Source organism: Epinephelus lanceolatus, chromosome 4, assembly GCF_041903045.1.
Source record: "Epinephelus lanceolatus isolate andai-2023 chromosome 4, ASM4190304v1, whole genome shotgun sequence".
Classification (NCBI taxonomy): domain Eukaryota; kingdom Metazoa; phylum Chordata; class Actinopteri; order Perciformes; family Serranidae; genus Epinephelus; species Epinephelus lanceolatus.
Genome location: NC_135737.1, coordinates 14,201,110 through 14,223,880, shown reverse-complemented (window position 1 = coordinate 14,223,880; position 22,771 = coordinate 14,201,110). Strand labels below are relative to the sequence as shown.

The following is a 22,771-nucleotide window of genomic DNA, read 5'->3' as shown; positions in this document are numbered from 1 at the left end:
AATTAACCCTGATAAGGCACACCTGTGAAGTGGAAACCATTTCAGGTGACTACCTCTTGAAGCTCATCGAGAGAATGCCAAGAGTGTGCAAAGCAGTAATCAGAGCAAAGGGTGGCTATTTTGAAGAAACTAGAATATAAAACATGTTTTCAGTTATTTCACCTTTTTTTAAGTACATAACTCCACATGTGTTCATTCATAGTTTTGATGCCTTCAGTGAGAATCTACAATGTAAATAGTCATGAAAATAAAGAAAACGCATTGAATGAGAAGGTGTGTCCAAACTTTTGGCCTGTACTGTATGCAGAGATGAAGTTCTCTGATATTTTACTTAAGTAAAAGTATAAATACGAGAAAAAAAAATACCCTGTGTTGATGTAAACCTATTCATTATGCAGAATGGCTCATTTCAGAATAACAGGCTTTATGTTGTATTGTTGAATTATAATTTGTGATGCAATCATGTGTTCATCACTTTATTATTACAGCTGGTACATGTGGAACTGATTTTAACAACTTTAAATACTGCTGGGTAGTTTAATGTACAATAATGCATCATATTTTTTTTTAATTGTATTTAGTTTTGATAATCTGAATCTGCAAAGTAGGTTAAGATGTTAGACATGTAGTGAAATAAAGAGTACACATTTCCCTCTGACATTTAGTGGAGTAGAAGTATAAAGTTGCAGAAAATGAAAATCCGCAATAAAGACTACAAGTAGGCCTATCTTAAAGTATCTTAAACTTTTAATTAAGAACAGTTCTTAAGTCAATGTACTTAGTTACTTGCCACCACTGACGTGTTAGGCCGAAATGCTCAGCAGGCTGGCAGGTTTATAACACTACATTACCCAGAATTCAGTCAATGCAAACACCGTACTACCTCCTAATTTGGAGTGGTCCAAGTTGCCAGTGTGTAGGTATTCCCTCACGTCTGTCTTTTTAAGTATTACACGGCGTCGCAGCAACTGTCTTTGGTAGATACAACTCGTGCCCCTCGGTGTTTAAATAGTGGTAGACTAAACCAAAGACGTAATCTAGTATCTTTGACTACACCTGTGCATTCTTGTTTACTTCCGGTGGTAGGTTTCGATCTAGGTTCCGACCTTTAGAGGGCAGCAGCGACACTCTCATCTATCACCACGGATGACCCGCGCAACTCGCGTGAGAGGAGGTAGGCCTTAACCTTATTTTGTGGTTATTTTGCATCATAACCATATTATACGCTGAGCCAACTATGCACTGACTGTAGAATTGCATGCAAAACAGAGAGACGCTCGTAGCTTGGATAGTTTCTAAGTTAAAGTTACTTATCCGGCATCAGTTGTCGCTACGTTAGCTAGTACTAGGCTAATACGGCTGCCGACGTTAGCGACAACTTGAAGCGAATAACAAATATTCTAGTTAGCTTATATGGCCACGTGTAAAATAACTATATAGGAATAAGCTATCATAACACCGTGATTACATTTTGTATAGACATGTAAAGGAACCAGGTAAAATGGTGCAGCATCAACCTACCGCTGCCGGCTAAGCTAACAGCTAATGTAGCCTGTTTGGCTTAGACACTGCAGCCATTAGATATTGATTTGAAAGTTAGACGCAATGTTGTAAGTTGTATTTTGCATTTATTTGTTACTTTCCCTGTTTTGTTAGCAAACAAATAAAGACAACAAACCGACAACAGACACAATGAGTATTGACGTGAAGAAACTGAAAGTCAACGAACTAAAAGAGGAGCTCCAGCGCCGCGGCCTGGACACCAGAGGCCTGAAGGCAGACCTAGTGGAGAGGCTGAAAGCCGCTCTGGAGGCGGATGCCTCAGAACAGGGGGAGCAGGAGGATGATTACTGCCAGGACTACCAGGACAACGAAGAAAACGAAGATGAAGAGGAAGCTCAAGAACAACAAGGTAAGCCCGCTTGATGTTGTTTCTTAAATAGATATTTAGTTCTCTTGTCAGACATTGCCTTTGATTATAGATTAAAATTTAACTTTATTATCATTGCACAGAGTACAGGTGCTTAGACAACAAAATGTAGATTAGCATCTAACCAGACGTGCAGAACGCACGAAAATGCACAGTAATGTACAGAATAAGTGAATGCTGGTTGCTGATAAGCTAAAGCTGCACTGCAACGCTGGTTTTAAATGTTGAATTCACCAATATTTTACAAAGAATGTGGAACATTTCAAAGGTTGTTGAAAAGCTGACACTATAATGACTTGCCAGATTTAATTTGTTAGGATACGGGAAAGTCATAGAAATAGTTTAACAAAGTGGAAAAGGGTCTATTAGTAGAGATGTCATTGAGAAGTTGAATGTACAGCCTAACCCGGCGGGGGAGTGTGATAGCCTAACAAGGCTTCCTTCCCTGGGTCTACCTCCTCTGTGGTAGTATAGGTAAGGTAAAGGAGGTTGTTCGGTTAGTGTGGGGAGCAGTGAGACCTGGCATTAGGGGAGTGTCTCTGGGACGCCAGAGATCACTGTCTAGCCTCCTGGAGGTGTCATGGGACTAACTAGACGAAACACCGGTGAAAGGAGGTTCCCACCCGATGACCCCAAAGACATGTTAGTTATCACTGCTCACGGGTCTGTATAGTTAAGCCTTGCCATAATAGCTTATCGTAGGGCTTAGGAGGATTGTTCACTGAGTGCTGATCCCTTTTTTTTTTTTTTTTTTTTTTTTTATTAGAGCACAAACTTCTTGTGTTTATTTGAATTCAGTAGAGATGTCATTGAGAAGTTGAATGTGAAAGTGGAATATTTCAACATTTTTTAGAAGCTGGTGTATCTCTGTATTTCAGGTTTAAATATGTAAAAAGGCGGTGACTTAGTAGGAATAAATGAGTAGGTGGGGGTGGGCTTACTTAGTATGGATGTCACTGAAAAGTCGAAAAATACCCATAATGTATTAAAAGGTGCCAAACTGAATTGCTGGCTTCAAAGTTGAATAATAACATGTTCAGGTTGGACTTGAGTTTCTACCTATAAGTATAAATAAGTGGAAAAGACATGAAAAACTCTTTTAAAAAGACTGAAAATGTCGGAAAGTCTTTTGAATACGTCTGTGTGTATCAAACTCTACTTAATAGGGGTGGGGGGGGGAAATCAATACAGCACAGTATTGCAATATTTTTGTGTGGCAACATCATACACATACACCAAGTATAGATTTTTTTAATTATTTAAATTATTAACAATACAATTCAAACCTTTGGTAGCCTACTAGAATAAAATAATCAGTTGCTTTTTCAGTTTACTAGATACATTTTGCTGCAAATAAAAAGGACTCAGTGAGATGAAGAGACAAACTTCTTTATTTTATTGAATAAAACTGTTAAAGTTTTCTAAAACAAAAAAAGGTTCGATACCACAACAAATCTTATCACAATACTAAGTGTATTGCAACACCTTTTAAAATTGCAGTAACATTGTATCATGGCCTATGTATCGTGATAGTATCGTATTGTGTAGCCTCTGGTGATTCCCACCGCTAGTACTTAATAGCTGATCTAAGTTACCTGTGTGTCACCAGTTGCAGCCAAAGTTTGTCATGGTGAGTGAGTCCTTGATCAGACAGTCAGATTCATAGAGGTTCAGCTGAGGTGCACATCCAATACTTAGGTAGCGTGGTCAAAAAACCCAAGTCAAGGCAGTTTTTTTTTTATATTGTAAGAGAGAGAACACCCTGATGAACACAGCATGTGAAGTGTGTGTGGTGTCTCGAGTGTCTTAAACTGCTGGCCTTTTGTCAAAAACAGAAACTCCAATCACTGCATTTTTCCAAGAGAGAGAGAGGACAACCTGATGATTATGCTGTGTTAAATTTGAGTGTGTGGTGTAAAAAGCATGAGCATGGGCGCAAATTAGAAAACTGACACAATCTTCTATTCTCCAGAGATTTCTGGTCTTAGTTAACATTGAGTTCAATGCACCAGTTAGTGGAGTTTCTTTACAAGTAACACTATAAGTTAGACAGTATATATACACAGAATTAACAAGTGGAGGTATGATATCAATAAGTTGCACACACTATAGATCCGATATGTTCAGTATAGACAGTGGTAAAAATAGGAATACTTTAAAGCTCAGTATATACAGTAATGTGAGTAGTATGACATGTATGACTATGGAGAGTGTACATAGTGCAATTAAGTAAATGTATATGTGCAGTAGTTTGGTAGTGTGTGTGTGTGAGGCAAAGAGAGTTGTAGTGCAGGTGTGGTATTCAAATCATTGGCTTTGGGCGTATAATGTTTATAAAGTAAGCTTATTCTGATATCAATAGTAGGTCTTGCATTTTATCTCTGATTTGACCTTATGTGCATCCTATACCCACATTAACTTGCGACAGAGCCATCTTTAAGATGAAGATGATTTGATGAAGCTTATTTCACCAATCGCTTCCAATCTTTGGGTTCTGACCCTGTCTTTGAAAATAAAAAGAAGTGCCCCTTTACAGATTGTGTGTATAATTGCCCTTTCTGCATCTTTAATTTAGAGAGGTCAGCGTGAACTTGCTTCAACAAGAGTGCATGGCTTTAGATTTTTCTGTTCTTACGGGCTTGAGAACTAAAGCTTGGGATCTCCCCTTTTCAGATGCAGAAGTAGCTGAGGACTACGGTGATGGTGATGGAGATGGGGATGGGGATGGGGATGGCGATGGCGATGGTGATGGTGAAGGTGATATCCCCCAAGAGGAAGATGAAGGTCGAGATTCAGGTGGTTACTACGAGGACGAGGAGGCAGAAGGCGAGCCATATGAAAGTCAGCCAGCTTCAGACTCAGGTCACAGCATGCCTGACTTCACAGCAGATGTGGATATACAAAAATCTGACATGAGGTCTGAGGACGAGACCAAGCCTGTGCAAGAGCTACAGGAAAGCCTTGAGAACAAACAAGGTGACTTTTCAGCATTTTCTTTCAGCTAAACAAATAATTTGAGGCATGGTCAGTAGAATGTTTTGGTCTACATATGCATTTTGTGGAATGTTGTAAATTCGAAATGTCACTTTCAGTGAGTTTACAAAAAAAAACCCACATTGTTGGTTATCTCATGAAATGTTTGCCATGAGAGTAGTGAGGATATAAATAAAGTTGAAGGAGATTAATACTGCAGACACCACATAGATATACAAGTGTTTAATAGTGACACCCATCATGCTAATTAATCAATGGTACAATGGTGTCAGCAGAAGATGAGACGGGCAGGGCTTTGACAACTGGATATGGAATATGTGTGGTGATAAATCCAAATATATCAATTTATGAGGTAAAGTTGCACAGTCTAAGGGAATACAGTGACTCATGATTAATAGTTTGGGAGGTTTGTAATAATCACTTCATATATTTGATGACGCTGTCAGGGAGGTCTATATTCAACCGTAGTTAGCGCGGTAATGTATGTTTTGTCCAGCCCAAGTTACAGTCACTATGGGAAATAATATTACAAACATCTACCACATTATTTCAAAGCGTTTGTTTTTTTTTCACCAAGCTTGATTTGAACAGTTGTAACACTCAAAGTGTAGCTCACTTTCATGTCCATTTATCATTTTAGAAATCAAAGTGGAGGTGAAAACAGAAGATGAACCTGAGGCTGATAGAGACACACCGCGGGATAGTCATGGGACAGAGCAACAGAGTGGACAAGATGGTGCAGGTCAGGCTGAGCAAGTCAAAGCAGAATCTGATAGAGGTGGAAACTACGGCCGCAAGAGACCATATGAGGAGGGCAGGAGCTACGGCTACTATGAGCACCGTGAGGACAAGAGGTATGCCCATCCTAAAATTGTGTTATTTTTCCTCAGGCTTATAATAAGGGACATGTACAGTGGTTGACTGGTCTATAAATATTAAATTTGTCAATGAAACCGTTGACTTCTCACTGTGCTGATATTGTACAGATCCCGCACACCACAGCCCCCTGCTGAAGATGAGGAAGAGAACATAGATGACACTCTTGTGACGATCGATACTTGTAAGTAAAAGGATAAAGTGCATCTCTGCTCAATCAACGACCACTTGTGAAAAATGTAGTCACAGCTGTTAATGGCATCCCAGCTTCTCTTTGAATGTGAGCTGGCTGGCTTTCATTCGCCATGAGCATCTCTGTTTCAGTTCAACTATTTCAGTTAGTCACTTAGCTAGACATGTTAGTAGTAAAGTGTATGCCAAAGACTGAGGAGTCTCAGAAGAATGAATCCAAAGAGGCTGCTGGTTTGGAACTGCAAGCACTGATTTTAATGCACGAGAAGCATTTCAATGCCAAAGCTGCTTTAAATGACATTTTATATGTTCACGTCATACAGTTGTGCAGTTTAGATTACAGCAATGGATGCATGTCTATATCAACGACTGCATATAAAGATGTGCAACAGCTCTCTACTTCCTCCCACTCCACAGCTCTACAGCTGCTGCCATCTTGCAATGGTGACATAATTTGGAGCCAGATTCTGTTCAGTGGTGATCTATGGGGTATCAACATCCCGACCATACGCCCATTTGACCAATCGCAAGCAACAGCATTAATCGCAAGTAGGGATGCACCGAAATGAAAATTTGTGGCTGAAGCCGAGGCCGAATATTATTAAACGCTTGGCCGAATACCGAGTACCAAATACCAAATATTATTGTTTAGTTTTTCATTAGTTTTTGCAGATGAACCCCCTCCAGATTAGTGTTGTCACGGTACCAAAATTGGGACCCACTGTGCGATACCAATGAAAATATCATGGTTCTGAGTAGCGAAAATGAATCAGATGTGCCTTTTGTTATTTATGAAAAGATGAATCACTTTTCTATAATATATCAATGATATTTCAATGGAATAAATTACTTATTGACTTATTCATACTTCAAAAACAGCATCAATGAGTGATGAACATAGGGGGGATCAAAATAAAATAAATAAATAAAATAAAAATCAACCTGCCACCCTCCTCCCCTGACAGTCCCTTCATAAGTAATGAACAGTCCCTAAAGTGCGGTGAGGTTTGTGGGCCGTTACTGACACAAAGACAGAAATGTGAAAGGCTCGTTTCTCCTCTGACACATCACATACCTGTGTTCGGCTGGCTCGGCTGTTCAGATACTTCTGGGCAGTCATGACGCCAAGAAGAGGATATTATTGGAGCCAACTTTTCCGTCGCGGTAAGCCGACGGCCGCCGTATTTGACAGGAATACATTAACGTTACTGTCTGTGTCTGTGACCCCCGTTCAACCCACAATTGGTGGGATTCGCCTTTCGTTTCTGCTGCTGGTTGAAATCTGTAGGCTGCTCGCACAGCGTGCTGAATGATTTAAACCTATTTTGCTTGCTCAAAACTATTTTTAGTCGCAAATGTGAGTGCCGTGACGGACGGATCGCCACACTGCCGACATTTTATTCCGCCCGTCACGGCATGCCGTTTGATCGCGTTATCAAAACACGCCGCTATTATTCGGCCTTGCCTTTAACTTATTCCACCGAATACCGAATGAGTGTTTTTTTGCAATATTAGGCCGAATATATTCGGTTACCGAATATTCGGTGCATCCCTAATCGCAAGCACTGTTAGGAACACACAGCTGTCAGATCTTATTGATATGGCATCAAATAATAATTGAAACCAAACTTTCAGAAAGATGAACTTATATCAACGTAGCAAGAACTACTTAAAATGATGTTTGTTTTGTTTGACGTGTACTGTAGTCTTTTAGTTTGGCCAGTGTCTCATCTGCTAACATGGAGGGGGCAGGGTTTATGACCTTTACTGCAGCCACCACCAGGGGGTGATTGAGGTGTTTTGGCTTGACTTTTGGGGAGCTGACATGTCATCTTTATTATACAGTCTATGGTCTAAATCATGTTTTGCATTTAAAGCACTTGATGCTGTTATACCAGCTTTAAAAATGTTTTTAAAAATCTGTTTTGGCTTTTATTTTGTCCCCCAGACAACTGTGATCTGCATTTCAAAGTGTCCCGAGATCGCTACAGCGGTTATCCACTGACCATCGAAGGGTTTGCTTACCTGTGGGCTGGAGCAAGAGCTACACATGGTGTCACCGAGGGCCGTGTTTGTTATGAGATGAAGGTAATTTGTAATAAGTATCTTCCTTTAATGTCAAGGTGGTTTAAAACTAGATAGACTTGTCCTTCATGCGTACAGCCAATAAGATGTTGATGCAAACTCTTCTGCTGAGCTTGATATTTTGTCTTGTGAAACATTGAACTACTATAAATAAACTTTTCTGTATTCTTTGTCCACATGTAACATAATGGTCCCTGATACATGAAACAGGTTCTGTTTATTTTATTTTATTTTAACAGTGGATGAGCAGCTTTTTTGTTTATCCTAGAAACATACAGTATCTTTTTACATTTTAATACATTGTTCTTTTGGCCTTTTTGATGTCAGTAGAAGCACCATATATTTGCACAATACTAACACTGGGGATTTTAAAATTCCAAAATTCCATACTGCCTAATCTTGAACTCAGTCATAACCTGGTTATTTTATGGAATTTGTCCAAAAAGCCACACCAGTGACATTTAAGTCCTTGTTTGTGAACTACTTTCCAATGTGATGACTCGTTGCTGTTATACAGAACTGGATATTTCCTGACCGTCTTCTTTAGACTTCTTTTTGACCTGATTTGTCTCTGGCTCCTCAGATCAATGAGGAAATTCCTGTAAAGCACCTGCCCAGTAGTGAGCCAGATCCGCATGTGGTCAGGATCGGATGGTCACTCAACCACTGCAGCACTCAGCTTGGTGAGAGAAGTGATTGGCCAGTCAATCAAGATGATGTTTCACATAATTGATACTATGCTGCAAAAGAGAAGGTTGACTTAAAAGAAAAATATTCTGTCTTTTTTTAGGTGAGGAGGCCTTTTCCTTTGGCTATGGAGGAACAGGAAAGAAGTCTGCTGACTGTAAATTCGCAGACTTTGGTGAGAAGTTTGGTGAAAACGACGTCATTGGCTGTTTTATTGTAAGTAGTAATTCAGTTACAACATTTAATAGCATGTAAGGATCATTTGAAATGACAGATTTATCATCCTTCATATTACAAAGCAATTTGGTGTAAAGGCCCACATTTTGATTGATTCATGGCTGATTTTTTTTTTTTTTTTTTTTTAAACTACTTGTGTTGTTTTGTCCTTGTATTAACAATCAAAACTCATGATGCCTTTTTCTGCCACATGATCATTTTAGGACTTTGACAGTGGTGACGAGGTGGAGATAGGCTATTCCAAGAATGGAGTATCCTTGGGCGTGGCTTTCCGTACAACCAAGGAGGCACTGGCAGGCCGTGCCCTGTTCCCTCATGTCCTTGTGAAGAATTGTGCTGTTGAATTCAACTTTGGACAGAAGCGACAGCCGTACTTCCCCCCACCAGAGGGATACACCTACATCCATGATCTTGGCATGGAAAACAAGATCAGAGGCACTAAGGGACCTGCCAGCAAATCTGAATGCGAGGTAAGAAAGTGCTGAAATTACAGAACAGTATGTTTTTTTCCTCACAAAAAGTTAAATTGTAATTGTAACACATTCAGCCCAATAATGATGTACAGTTCATATAAAATGCATTTATCACTCTTTAAAACTTTTTTAGTTTTTCATTCCTTTTTTTCCACATTTATATGATACATCCTGTTGGCTGTAAGTGGAATTTAATAGAAACTAGAGGTGGAGACAAAAATTGATTTTCTTTTTTTAATCTATTTTTTAATGCCTGAATTGACATAATTTAAACACAGAGGTGGAATAAGACTTCAGTTTTATTGTTGCAGTCTAGGGCTTACATGACGTCATGTCAGTTTCAAGAAAAACAAAGTCAAAGTGAGAAAACAAAAAGTGGCGGATGCCGAGGACATGGAACTTTCCAGCGTAAACTTCCTGCTGGATCAGCAAACTTTCTGTTGCTGCCATTAGACAGATTAGACCCAAACCGCTGTTAATCCCAGTGCTGGGGTTTGCTGTGGCTGAAGTTGAGTTGCTACAGCTGCTACTGTAAGCGCCATGTCTGGAGCTTCTGCCTGCTCACCTAGCAGCAGGGAGAGGCAGAGGGACCCTGGGGTGACTAGCTAGCTAATTCTTGTCTCATTTGTGGTCGGATAAACAGAGAAAGAGCAAGAGCAGGATGAGGGGCTGAGCGAATCAGTGCACTGCGCACAGCTCTACAATGGAATAATTACCTGTTTTTAAATAGTAAAAAAAAAAAAAAAAAAAAAATTTAGATCATAACTTAGTCAGTGTTGATATTGTGACAGCCCCAACAAATCACTCAGTGTGTGGGAAACACTGAAGTAGCTTGATGAAGAGGGATAGCTGAATATAGTAGTTTAAATTTACTTCGACCACAATATATTTTTTATTTAATCCATTCTACATGTACATTTTAGTAAGTAAGTTTATTCACTAGTTTATTTACTATAGCACCTCTCATAGAGTAAGGTCATAAAGTGTTTAACTGGAATAAAATTGTTAAAAATACGACCATAAAAACATTTAATTGTGTATTTACCACTTTCCTGTGCAGTACATGATGCTGCTAACTGACATGAAATGTGCATTGTTCTTCTAAATATGTCTCATACAGTCTCTAGACGGTACTTTTCCCATGGTCTAGTGTTAAAAAAGTGAACAAGAATCATTATTAATTGTAATATTGAATTGCAATGCTTGTAGAATCACAGTACTTAAAAATTGCAATACATATTGAATTGGCACCCAAGTTTCTTGACTGTATTGACTTGGAGATAAGCATGTCATCCCAGGCCTAATAAAACTGGACTTAAAAAGTAAAACTTCACCGTTTTTGTTTTTTTTTTTTTTTTGTTTTTTTTTTAACTTTTTTCAGATCTTGATGATGGTTGGCCTGCCTGCCTGTGGAAAGACTACCTGGGCCATAAAGCATGCGGAGACTAACCCTGAGAAGAAGTACAACATCCTGGGCACAAATGCCATCATGGACAAGATGAAGGTAGGTTTGGGGCACCACCCCCTGAACTAAACAAACATTCGCATGGTTTTTCAGTACATTGTTGTCTTATTTGACTCTGTGTTCTGCAGGTGATGGGTCTGCGTCGCCAAAGAAACTACTCCGGACGCTGGGATGTTTTGATTCAGCAGGCCACCCAGTGTCTGAACAGGCTGATTGAGATTGCTGCCCGCAAGAGACGCAACTACATCCTAGATCAGGTACTGCCCTCTCACCCACACTATGCTCTGATACTCGCCACAGTCAGTCAATGTGCCCTGATGATCACTCTCTCTAATGGACTATTTATTTATCTTTCAGGGAGGCTCTGTGTATTATAGAGTAGAAGAAGCATTGATCACCCTCTTGTCACTTGCTTGTCATGTATTGTAAAAGAAAATGATTAATGGCTCTCATAAGTGACAGAATATTTCATGTTTTCATCCTTCAGTATATTTGCATTTGCTATTTCTTGTCATAATACAGTATTGTTTGTCTTGTGAATTTCAACAATGTACAAGTAAACCATGACTATGTAAAGATGTTGAGAAACAAGTAAGCTCTGACTGGTGAGTAAGAAAAACACCTTCTGTTGCTAATTTAATAAGACAGAGTTGATAGCTTTTTTAAAAGCTATTTTTAAGTGAGATACATGGAACTTTTGAGTGTGTTTTTTTTATAAATTGACCCTGAAGGTAAGTAATGACTAACAGACTTTAGATTTTCAGGTCCTTGGTTCAGCAAATGTGATAAAAAGGTAGGTAGGTCTGGTGGCAACTGGCTTTTCCATGGACACTGTGAGTATACGCAGGTAGGTTATATCTGTCTGTTGTTGTCTTGACTGGGACTAGAGTCCGTACGAAGACCAGGTAAGTCGAGGTAAGTGTGGGGGACCCCTCAGAATAGCAAGTTGTTTTTGATGTAGCATGCTCTTGTTAATAAGTATGAGATCTGTAGTGTTTCACAGATTTACTTTGGGAAGCTCAGAAAGAATTGTCTGTATAAAGTAGGAATAGTCAGAGGAATGTGGTTGATGTGGATGTTAATGAAATGATGGTGAATGAGAGAAAGTCATAGGAGTATGTGGTACTTGTAATGTTAAAAAATAATAATCACAGTGTTGTAATGATAAAAACATTAGTCATGACATGACTACAGAACAGCTTTTACTGAAATACTAAAATGATCAATGTTGTAGTGTTGATTATCTGTTGGTTGATGTAGAAACATCTGGTTACCGTTCAGTGAACAGTGACGTTTGCAGCAGGTACTTTGTGCTCACTTATGCAGCTTTCGCAAAAATTCTGACATTCACCAGTGTTTCTTATTTGGGATTTGTTCTTAGATAAGAACAGAATCACACTCAAGAGCATTTTGTAAGAACATTTTGTGCTGACATATTTGTGCACAATAGTTGGCTATTACGTTTTCTCCACTTCGGCAGTTGTGTAATATAATAGGATTTATATTACAATAATATATTGTAGAATTTATAAAGTTATTTGCATTATTATTTTTTTTAAATATCATGGTCTTTTAAAACAAGCACTACTCTAACACTTAAGTTCACACCAGTTATGATAATGGAACCATGCCATCTATTAATGTATAATTGATCCTTCCAGAAATTATTGCTACTGTAATGCCTGGGGTTTGCAGTTTGTGGGTCAGGTGGTTGATTAACGTTTCTTTAGGATCCCGTGCATCCTTTTGTGTATTTTATATCCACTCCTGATGCTGCTAAATAAAATGGCTCATTTGATGTTCACTCTCTGCAGAAGCACCTTCACTTCAAACCATTTTCCCCCAGTGCTCCTCCCTCTTCAAACTTTCGTTTGGGTATTCTTGACTTAAAATCTCTCAGTCTCTTCTGCAGTTTCTGGATGTGCACACGGCCCTGCAGTCTAATGCCCTTATATGGGAGTGGCAGGGTGCTACGTATGCTGATTAAATTCAGCTGGCATGCGCTTTCAACTTTCAAGGACCATGGGATTCATCCTTATAAGAACACAGATGCGAACAATCTTGCTGTTCAAGAACACGTCGTGAATCTGACAGACTTCTTAGGGCCTTCTTAAATACAAATTTAAACTTAAAGATATTGGTGTATGAAGCCAAATGTTCTTGTAGCAAACTTTACATCACTGATGTATAAGGCTGATAAATGACAGTAGTGATGGAACAAATATAATCACAAATCATTTTTATGCTACTTTTTTTAATATTCCCAGTTGCCACAGTGCCCTCACAATTTGCTAATATTGGAGTTACTAACGCGAATATTACATGGCAAGATATAGAATATTTATAGCTTCCATCATGTAACGCATGCAAATCACCCATTATTCTAATGTATCACAAATAACGGTTTATGGCAGTCTACATTTGCCTTTGGTGTTGATTGCTGTCAACATGTGCTTTTTTCTTTATCTAATAATATGCAAAGAATTTGAACTAGTATTCTGAGTTTGAATGAATAAGCCGAATCAATATTGATCACGTTTTAGTGACAGTGCGACAGGGCACACTTGGAATATGTGGCAGGGGCAACACACACTGTATCATGTGACATAGATAATCGATACAGATTTAGATGGTCGACAAATTGCTCACACATCCTGCATTAGCAATTGCTTGCAATGGAATGGAATTCAGTATTAACACTTAAAAACATATTTACAGCAGCACATTGTCAGTGCATGAAGACATCGCTAAGCACAATAACTACTTAAATATCAATTTGAATATCTTTTTATTAGATGAAACTTTAAGGTGAATAATTGTGGGGTCCTTCTTTGTGTCAGTAATTAACATTCCTCAGCAGCCACGGGGCACCTGGATGCAGAGACTGTGAGGTAAGTCTGTGGAGTGAGGAGAGGCCATTAGGACTTGAGTAAAACCGTAGACTGACATCCAAGCCAAACCTCTCTCACTTCATTATTACAGGGTTCCAGCTTCCTTCCAGTGGAAAGCCATTACAAGTAAACAATAACAAACAAGCTTCTACTTCTTTCTTGTCACCATTGCTAGACAAATGTATATGGATCAGCAAGGAGACGAAAAATGCGTCCTTTTGAAGGTTTTCAACGCAAGGCTATTGTAATTTGTCCCACGGACGAGGATTTAAAAGAACGAACATTAAAGCAAACCAATGAGCAGGGGAAGGATGTGCCCGATCATGCTGTTTTAGAAATGAAAGGTAGGAATGCTGTGGAAACAACAAATAAAACACCAGATCTACTTTTTACTTTTCTATGTGTTGTCTCTAAAATCAAACTTGGAAGATGCCCCCTCCCCCCCTTCCCCCATCATAGCCTTTGGCCAGATATCAGACCTGGACATTTTTTTTTTTAAACAGTCACAGTGAATTTGATTCTTCCTTATTTTTGCCCTCTTTCTGCCACTTGCCATACAGCTTACTTCTAATGCACTGCAAACTGAGACATGGGCCTTGTTGAGGTCAAGTCATAGTGAAGTTAATATTGCACAATTTGCTTCCCTGAAAAGAACATTTCCAAATAGCAAACTTACAAGCAGTCACATGCTGAAATTGTTGGAAGTTAATTTGTAACCGCGTTACATCAGCTGTGCTTGGTTTGCAGTGCTGTTTCCTCTTCTCACCAACCTTCTAGTGGTCCTTTTTGTCCCCCTCCCCACCTCTACTGAACTCCCTCTACTTTGTCTGCTTAAACAAATGTTTCCTCCATGTTCCCCCTGGAGGTGATGTTTGTTCCCTCTACCCTGCCATCTGCTTTCATCTATCTGCTCTTATTTTCTCTATGATTTCCACTGCCTCTGTATGGTCATAATTATTTTTCATTTTGTCTTCCGGTGGTGTGACTGCTCTGGTCTTCACTACAACCCCCTGCCCCCCTCTCTTTCTCTCTCTGCCTGTCCATCCATCTTTTGCTGGATGGGCTGTCTCTCTCCTCATCCTGTGGTCACCTCTGTCACTCTCCAAGCCAACTTTACTCTCCCTGAGGCTTGCGACTTCTTGGAGGCAGTGACGTTCATTGAGCTGCAGCGCGACGAGGCTGAAAGCCTGCTGAAGCAATACAATGAGGAGGGCCGCAAGGCTGGCCCACCCCCCGAGAAACGCTTTGACAACAGGCAGGGTGGGTTCCGTGGCCGCGGTGGAGGTAGCTTCCAGCGGTATGACAACCGTGATGGGTCCCGCGGTGGCTACCAGAACCGCAGTGGAGACGGAGGCAGTGGATACAGAGGAGGTGAGCGGAGCTGTCGGCATACCTTATACGTTGTATTCATCTAGATTTTTTTTTAAAGCTATAGTATGATCGCTTGCTATATTCTGTGATTTAAACATAATAATACATAACAGGCAAAACTAAGGCTAGTATGTCGTTTGCAGTAAAGTGGTGTATATTGCTATAACTTTTTGTTTTCTTGGCAGGCTACAATCGTGGCAGCTATAGCCAGAACCGTTGGGGCAACAGCTACCGTGATGGAGGCTCTGATGCACGCAGTGGATATAACCGCAGCCAGCAGTCAGGTGGAAGCTACAACCGCCCGGCTCCTTACAGCAAGGGAGCATACAACCAGGTAAATAACATGACCTTTATGTATGAAGTTTGAGGAAAACACTAAAATAAATACAAAAAATTAATGTGTTCTCCTTCATGTCTTGGTTCACCTCCCAGAGCTACAGCCCGAGCTACAGTCAAGGGTACAACCAGGGCAGCTACAGCCAGAATTACTATGGCAACTACAGTCAGTACCCAGGCTACAGCCAGAGCTACAGCCAGGCACCTGCCACTGCACAGACGTACAACCACCACCAGCAACAGCCGCAGCAGCCACAACAGCAGCAGCAGCAGCAGCAACAGAGCTACAACCAGCAATATCAGCAGGTAGTCATCGCCTTTTCAAACACTGCCTCTTATACACATTTGAAAATCAAGCGTAAGAGGGTGGGGGAGTTAGGAAGCTGTCAGTGGGAGTGGACCTGTGCTAGGTTACAAGTAGAGGTCAATTGATATTGCAAGACAAATGTACAGATATAAATGTGAATCACCACAGCCACTGTCCTGCACAAAGGAGAAAAGCCACTTTAAATTGTGCAGGAGGTGTTAATTGTGTGACGCTCATGAGATGGCCTTGGGGTGAAGTATTCCATCTTCTGAAAATGATCCACTGTGCCATAAGGAGGTGCAAAAGTATAAATACAGGGTCAGTTTGGGGGAAGTTTTAAAAAAAAAATGTAAACATGTTCTCACTGCTTGCTTTCTATTTCTCCCTCCAGTATGCGCAGCAGTGGCAGCAGTACTACCAGAACCAGAACCAGTGGAACCAGTATTACAGCCAGTATGGCAGCTACCCTGGACAGGGCAGCCAAGGCTCATCTTCTGGTTCCCAGTAGCTTCGCTTTGTATCTGCACCTGCATCCACCTGTGTCCTAAACACTCTGACCTCGAAGGCAAATCGATTTTTGTACAGTCTCACATTAAGTCCCAACCATAACTGTCTCTGTCTGGGTTAACACCGTAGTCTTCATCCCTCATCATGTACACATAAACTGTATACAGTTTGTTGTCCTTTCAGTTTTTTTTTTACTGAATGAAGTCTTACTCTAAGCAGTGACCGTGAGGTGGTAGATGATAGATATCAAAACATTTAATGAATGTTATCTATTATGCATTTAATGTGGATGTATGTTGATCTGCAAACTCCACATTTCCTACAGATTGAAGAGGTTATTGTATATTTTATAGGATGCATAGTGCAAAAACATGACAAGGCAGGAAAAATACTGCAAGGCCTCAATACTTTTGCTTGTTTTGAGAAGCTTAACAAAGAACAAAATGCATGCTTTTTACATTCACAACCCTTTCCTCTGTCTTGCTCTTTATTTTTCAGTTTTTGAGTGAGCACATTTTATTTACTCCAATAGAATTCAAACATTAAGGAACATTTTTTTAATAGGTGTTGATACTGTAGTATTTAAGCGTTAATCCAGTCTTTGATTGAGAAGAATATTTTGCCACTTTTGAGTAGATGTATGTGCAGTTTTTTTTTTATCCCGTTGTGATTGCTGTTCATTGAGTCCAGTAGATAAATCCAGATGTCAAACTCATTTTTTTTCTACCTGAAAATGAAAATCTGACCAGTTATCCCGAGCTGTCTTGTCTTTATACAATAAATGCAATTGTATACGCCTGGAGATGTTAATATCTTTTGTTTGCTGCCAGTAAGTAAAGTCAGACACAACACATACTAAGTGGTTTGTATCTTTCTTATTTTCAACAAGATTGACATTGTGGACAAAACAAGGAAGCATTTAGCTAAAAAAAACGCCAATTTTGTAGCATACGTATAATTCCAGTGCAGTCCTGTTGAACCTTGAATGAACTGTTGGAGAAATTTGAAAGTCAGGGCAGGAAATAAACATTCTCCACTGCTTGTTGCATTTGTTTATGGATCAGACTTAACCACCTCTTTTCACTATCACAATATTGCCATTAGGAAGGCTTCAGTGATTTGCAAAATGGTTGCCTAATATAACTAGAGATATTAAAGGGATAGTTTGGATTTTTTTAAATGGAGCTGTGTGAGGTACTTGTCTCTAGTCACTGTATTACCTACAGTAGATGGAGATGAAATACCAACACTGAAGTGAAACAATATACTGCTGTAGATGGGGGAAACAACAAAATGTATTTTGGCCATAAAAAGTCCCACCTGAAAAAAACAGTTAAAGTGTACACAATATTTGGAGTATTTCGGCACTTAACCTCGCCACCAGACAGCCTGTTCTGACGGGGAAGCTGACATGGTTTCATTTACCATCCATGCTCTTGTCAAAAACAGTCATTTTGGCTTGCTGAACAGAGTTGCTGGTCTATCGCTGCCTCAATCAGTTAGTTTTATTGTTTGACCTAAGTGAATTTGAATGAACCCTATTATACAGCAAAGTCACACAATAATACAAACAAATAAATTGAGCGAAGCTGCTGTAGTTCAGCAGCGCCTGTGTTCAGCGGTGTCTGTTGTTTGCAGAGATTAATACAATAGCATCAGTTCACAGTCAGAAACACTGTCTGGCAGCAAGGTAAAGCAATGGAAATATTTTCAATATAGCATATACCCAAACTTACTGACTTCTTTAGGTGGCTACAATTATGTTTTGTTGCTGACCTCTCCACAGCAGTACATTGCTTAGCTTCTGTGTCCGACTCCAGCCTGCTTCTCCAAACAGAGTTTGCTGACTGACATCTACTGTATGTAATACACTGACTATGTATAAGTGCCTCATACAACCCCATGTCAAAAGATCTGAACTATCCCTTTAAAGGCATAGATACCTCATGAATGGTATAAGAATATCTACTGGTTGATAAATTGTCTCATGCATATATCTTCACATCACCCAAAGCCAAACTAATAGTAGTCTAAAAAATGTTTTGCCACCTTACTGTCCAGATTCATGAGCAGAGTTTTCATATAGCTGCCAAAGTTGAAATTGACCAGAATTGTTGTTGCTTCTACCATGATCTTAAGGGTCAAGAATTTCTCAGCCTTTTCGCCACCACAAGGTTAGTGTTAATTTCCCACCCTGCATTTTGTTATATGTAAATATGATCAGGAAAATCTTATGTCTGTTGCCATAAATGATCGTATGGATTGGAGTTGAATCTTAGCACCAGAGAACCAAGGCACCTATTCTAGAAACAAAATGAGGTGTTCATAAATTACAGAAGGACAATTGATGTTTGAAGCCTAAACACTTTGCCAAACTAACAAGACTGACAAAAATAAAATAATAAAAGCGTTTCATAACCACACTTAAAACAGGATGGAGTCCATACATATAATTCCTGGCATTCTGATGTGAATGGCCAGTAAAATCTCATCAGTTCAACACCAGTCAGACACAGCTTTGTCAGAGACTTGGTGGTGTCTGGATGTTTTTTGTCCTTGAGGGGGAAATGTCAGAAGATGGAGCGCTCAGTCCGGCTCTCTGCTCTTGTCTTTGTAGAGATGCAGCTCCTCCATCTTCTCCTGCAAGAAGGAAACAGGCATGGAGCAGCCTCGGGCTCTCTGTGGCAGTGTGTTGACCTGGAAAACAGACATGACAAGTTTAACATCAACAAAATTCTGAAGTTCTCTATTTCAGAAACAATATTTTATTGTTAAAAAACCTTTTCATTTCTAATGGGAAAACTTATATAAAGTCTGACTTCACACTAATGGTAAAGAGTCATGCAAAGTTTTTTTTTATCTGCAGAGAGGGTATGTACAGGGACAGATCACCCCAGGGTCTGTGGGGGGCTCCCACGCCCAGGATCGAGCCTGGAGCCCCCTTGCTGTGGGGCGACGGTGCTAACCACCACACACCGTGCCGCCTCCACCCCAAAATCAAAAATACATTTTTTTCTTTTACTGTAGTGCTATTTATCAGTCTAGACTGTTTTAGTGTGAGTTGCCAAGTGTTGGAGATATCAGCCGTAGAGGTGTCTGCCTTCTCTCCCATATAATGGAACTAGATGGCACTCAGCTTGTGGTGCTCAAAGCACAGACACACACACAAAAAAAAAACATTAGAAAAACTCAACAGCAACATCTCTTTCCAGAAATCATGACGTGGTTATGTAAAATAATCCACAGACTTTGCTGTGAGCAGTTTGTTATAGGAACTATTTTCTTACTACCGAACCACACCTGCCAACCGTATCACCGTACAGAAGTAAGCATACATCTACTGCTAGCTCACCTAGCACCACTGAACTAGCTAACATTACAGCTCAGCTGAAGAGGAGGCAAATGTTTACATGTTGCGCTGTCACGAGCACGAGCCTCTCATCCCTGAGTAGATGCACACTTCCTTCTGTGCAGTGATTTGGTTGGCGGAAAGAAAATAGTTCCTACATGAAACTGCTCAGAACAAGGTCTGTGGATTATCTTGAGTAACCGTGGCATGATTTCTGGAAAGAGACATTGCTGTTGAGTTTTTCGAATGTTTTTTTTTTTTTTTGGCATTTTGAGCACTACAAGCTCTAACTCGATATAGAGCATTACAAGTAAGAGGAAAAATATGTATTTTTGATTTTGGGGTATAATGTCCCTTTAAAAGAAAACAGTCATTTAAAAACAGCTGACAGCTCTGTGGGTTATCCTGAGTAAAAGGTGTTTCTAAAGAGAGATGTTGCTTTTCAATTTTTGAATTCGTCAAATCTAAGTCTTGAGTTCTTTTATAAGCAAAATCAGAATTCCCTTCACCTCCTTTGTACTTTAAAGCTCTGTAAAACCAGAACTGTGGGCTCTGTACCTTATCTGAGTTAACAGAGGTGACTTTTCTCAGTTCTCTATTGTAAATGAGACAGATTTGCTTTTTGAAAAGGAGGTCATTTCAAGTCGGGGTCAAGTGACGACACCTGTGTAGGAGCTTTAAAAAAGTAAAGAGCTGCAAAACAACATAGCCACAGTGTGTAGAATTTTACATTTTCTAAGAAATGTTATCACAACTTCAGAACGAACTATCAGAATAAGAGATGCAATAATCACACAGAAATTCTACACATACAGGCTTTAATCGATTGTCCCATAAGAGCAAAAAACAGAACAGGTTGAGAAACTCTGTCCTACTATATAATCGTCTTGCAGGGACTCGTCCTGTCTTACCCTTCTGTCTGGAGATGCGTGCACGAGTAAGTTGTGGTGGTTTCCCCTCTTGTCCTTTTTCTCAGGCGTCCACACTCCAGGATCTGTCTGAGTGGAGCGGTCCGACAGCGTTGAATCACCGCTGTTATTTTTCCAAGGAGGGGTGCCCTGGTTATTTTCTGTCTCTTCACCTTGCGGGAAAACAAAGGTCTCCTCCTCTGAACCTGAGAGGGAGCAATAAGACATCAGTGAACTGGGTTCGAGGTCATTTTATAGACAGGGAATATTGTTGTGGCATTGTGATGGAGCAAGGACGTACTCCAACTGTTGCCCTTGGTTTTTGAGTCAGGTGCCGGAGTGCACGGACAGGACCCAGTTGTGTTTTTGTGTTTCTTCAAGCACTCCATCCCCACCAGATCTCTACAGTGTCTGTGACAGTTTATCCCACAGTCTGAGAGACAGAAAAACATTCTAAGACTTTAAAGAAGCACTACTACTTAAACATCAGCTCACTCAAATTACTAAAGGTCTGTTGATTAAATGCTTTGAGCTACTTTTACATTACAAGAGACAGTCCAGTCGCCAGAGGAAAATGTTGGCGTTGTGCGTTTCTGCAAACTACAAGTATGTTACATTTGCATGTGTCATATTAATTATATCAACATTTCCAAAGTGACATAATAAATGAGCTGACTGTGTCATCAGGAGGTGAAGAGAACAGTGGATGGCTCGTCACCTGGATGAAACGCCTATCAAGTGGACCACTGTTCGAAACCAACAAACAACACCAAACATGGGTGTTTTGTAGCGACCAGTTGCTGTTTTTTCAGCAGGGAAAGTGGCACGAGACCCCATTGCATTTCCTGTGAGATAGTGACATGAAGAGCGGTTGTTGTACTGAGACATCACTGCTCTTCCTGCAGGATTGTGGCAAAAAAAAATTGGTTGTTTTTTACCAAGATAATTGCTGCGTTTCCTGCTGGAATTTGTTTTTTGATAAGATGTTGCTGCCTGTCCTCATGAGATAGTGACACAAAAATCTTCAACACTGCTTGTTCTGCTGAGATAGTGGCATGGAAATTGGTTGGTTTTTACTGAACCATTGCTGCTTTTCTTGCTGGACTTGTGGCATGAATATCGGTTGTTCTTTTACTGAAACATTGTTGCTTTTCCTGCTGGGATAGCGGCAAAAAAAACAAATGTTTTTTACTGAGACCTGTCTGCATTTCCTGCTGGGATTGTGACCCCAAAAACCACATATTTTAAGCCAAAACATGATGTTTTCTTACTCATACCCAAGTGGTCTTTGTACCTAAACATAATCACACGTTAACCACAGTGTTATGTTAAAACCTAAAGTTTCAGCATATCCACTACATAAGTACATGCAAATGTAACATATCGTTGGTTTACAGAAACATACAATGCCAACATTTTTCTGGTTGGATTGCAAGTGGCTGCAGAAATTTCAAACACAGATATCTCAAAACCTGGTTACACTTTGATGAAGGGCGAAATGATGTGGATTGCGATCTTACCTTTACAATGGTAGCCCTGTTTGATGACTCCCCACAGCTACAGGAGGACAGACAAAACACATGTGACATTGTAGTTTGATTGGCCATTTGTATTAAAAACAAACATGGATGCAGTGGATACTTACAAAGCCTCCACAAGTCTCACAAAACGTTGGCCGTTTATACGTGGTTTCATGGAAGTTATGTGCATTGAAGTTGAAGCCCAGCTTGGCACATATAGACATTCCCCTCATGAAGTAAGAGGTGATTTCCTCACGGCTGATTTGTCCCTCCCTGGGCAGAAAATTTTCCAAAGTGCAACAACCAAAGTGAGTAACTGAGTTGAGGTTTTCATAAACCATTCAACACCTTGTTATTTCTTTGTCTTTGCAGCCACGTCATGGTGAGAGGCCTTTGTGCGTGTTGCAGCTTCCTCACCTGTCAGTTTCATGAGTGCAGAAGGAGAAGGGGAAGTTGGCTGCTATTTTCTCAAAGTCCTCCAGTGAAATGTAACCATCCTGGTTCTGGTCGTAATTTTTCATTATGGACTGCAGGGGGCAACAGAGCAATCAGACGTTCAGTTACACTTGACAGGGAGCAGTTGGTTAGTTCTGCTTTAGCCTGCCGAGTAATAAGGAAGTGAAAGACAGAAGGTTGTTGCAGT

General features: G+C 40.1%; 2 protein-coding genes across 5 annotated transcripts in view; one reads left to right on the top strand and one right to left on the bottom strand.

The window, feature by feature from the left end:
* The first annotated feature begins 1,017 nt into the window (after positions 1-1,017).
* Positions 1,018-17,153, top strand: hnrnpul1 (heterogeneous nuclear ribonucleoprotein U-like 1). The gene is made up of 16 exons (XM_033630326.2): positions 1,018-1,174; positions 1,657-1,912; positions 4,604-4,906; positions 5,565-5,778; positions 5,911-5,984; positions 7,941-8,080; positions 8,661-8,760; positions 8,868-8,980; positions 9,205-9,471; positions 10,856-10,978; positions 11,068-11,196; positions 14,006-14,174; positions 14,938-15,201; positions 15,387-15,535; positions 15,634-15,843; positions 16,236-17,153. The coding sequence occupies exons 2-16, from the start codon at positions 1,693-1,695 to the stop codon at positions 16,350-16,352; spliced, it is 2,592 nt and encodes an 863-aa protein (XP_033486217.1). The 5' UTR covers positions 1,018-1,174; positions 1,657-1,692; the 3' UTR covers positions 16,353-17,153.
* Positions 16,941-22,771, bottom strand: part of rasgrp4 (RAS guanyl releasing protein 4) — a 19,658-nt gene continuing 13,827 nt past the window's right edge. For all 4 annotated transcript variants that reach the window (XM_078166922.1, XM_078166921.1, XM_033630327.2 and 1 more), the window contains 6 exons: positions 22,546-22,655; positions 22,254-22,401; positions 22,129-22,165; positions 20,910-21,041; positions 20,612-20,814; positions 16,941-19,048 (listed from right to left, as the gene is read on the bottom strand). In XM_078166922.1, coding sequence (XP_078023048.1) covers positions 18,938-19,048; positions 20,612-20,814; positions 20,910-21,041; positions 22,129-22,165; positions 22,254-22,401; positions 22,546-22,655 — 741 coding nt within the window. In that variant the 3' untranslated portion in view covers positions 16,941-18,937. The remainder of the gene's footprint in view (positions 19,049-20,611; positions 20,815-20,909; positions 21,042-22,128; positions 22,166-22,253; positions 22,402-22,545; positions 22,656-22,771) is intronic.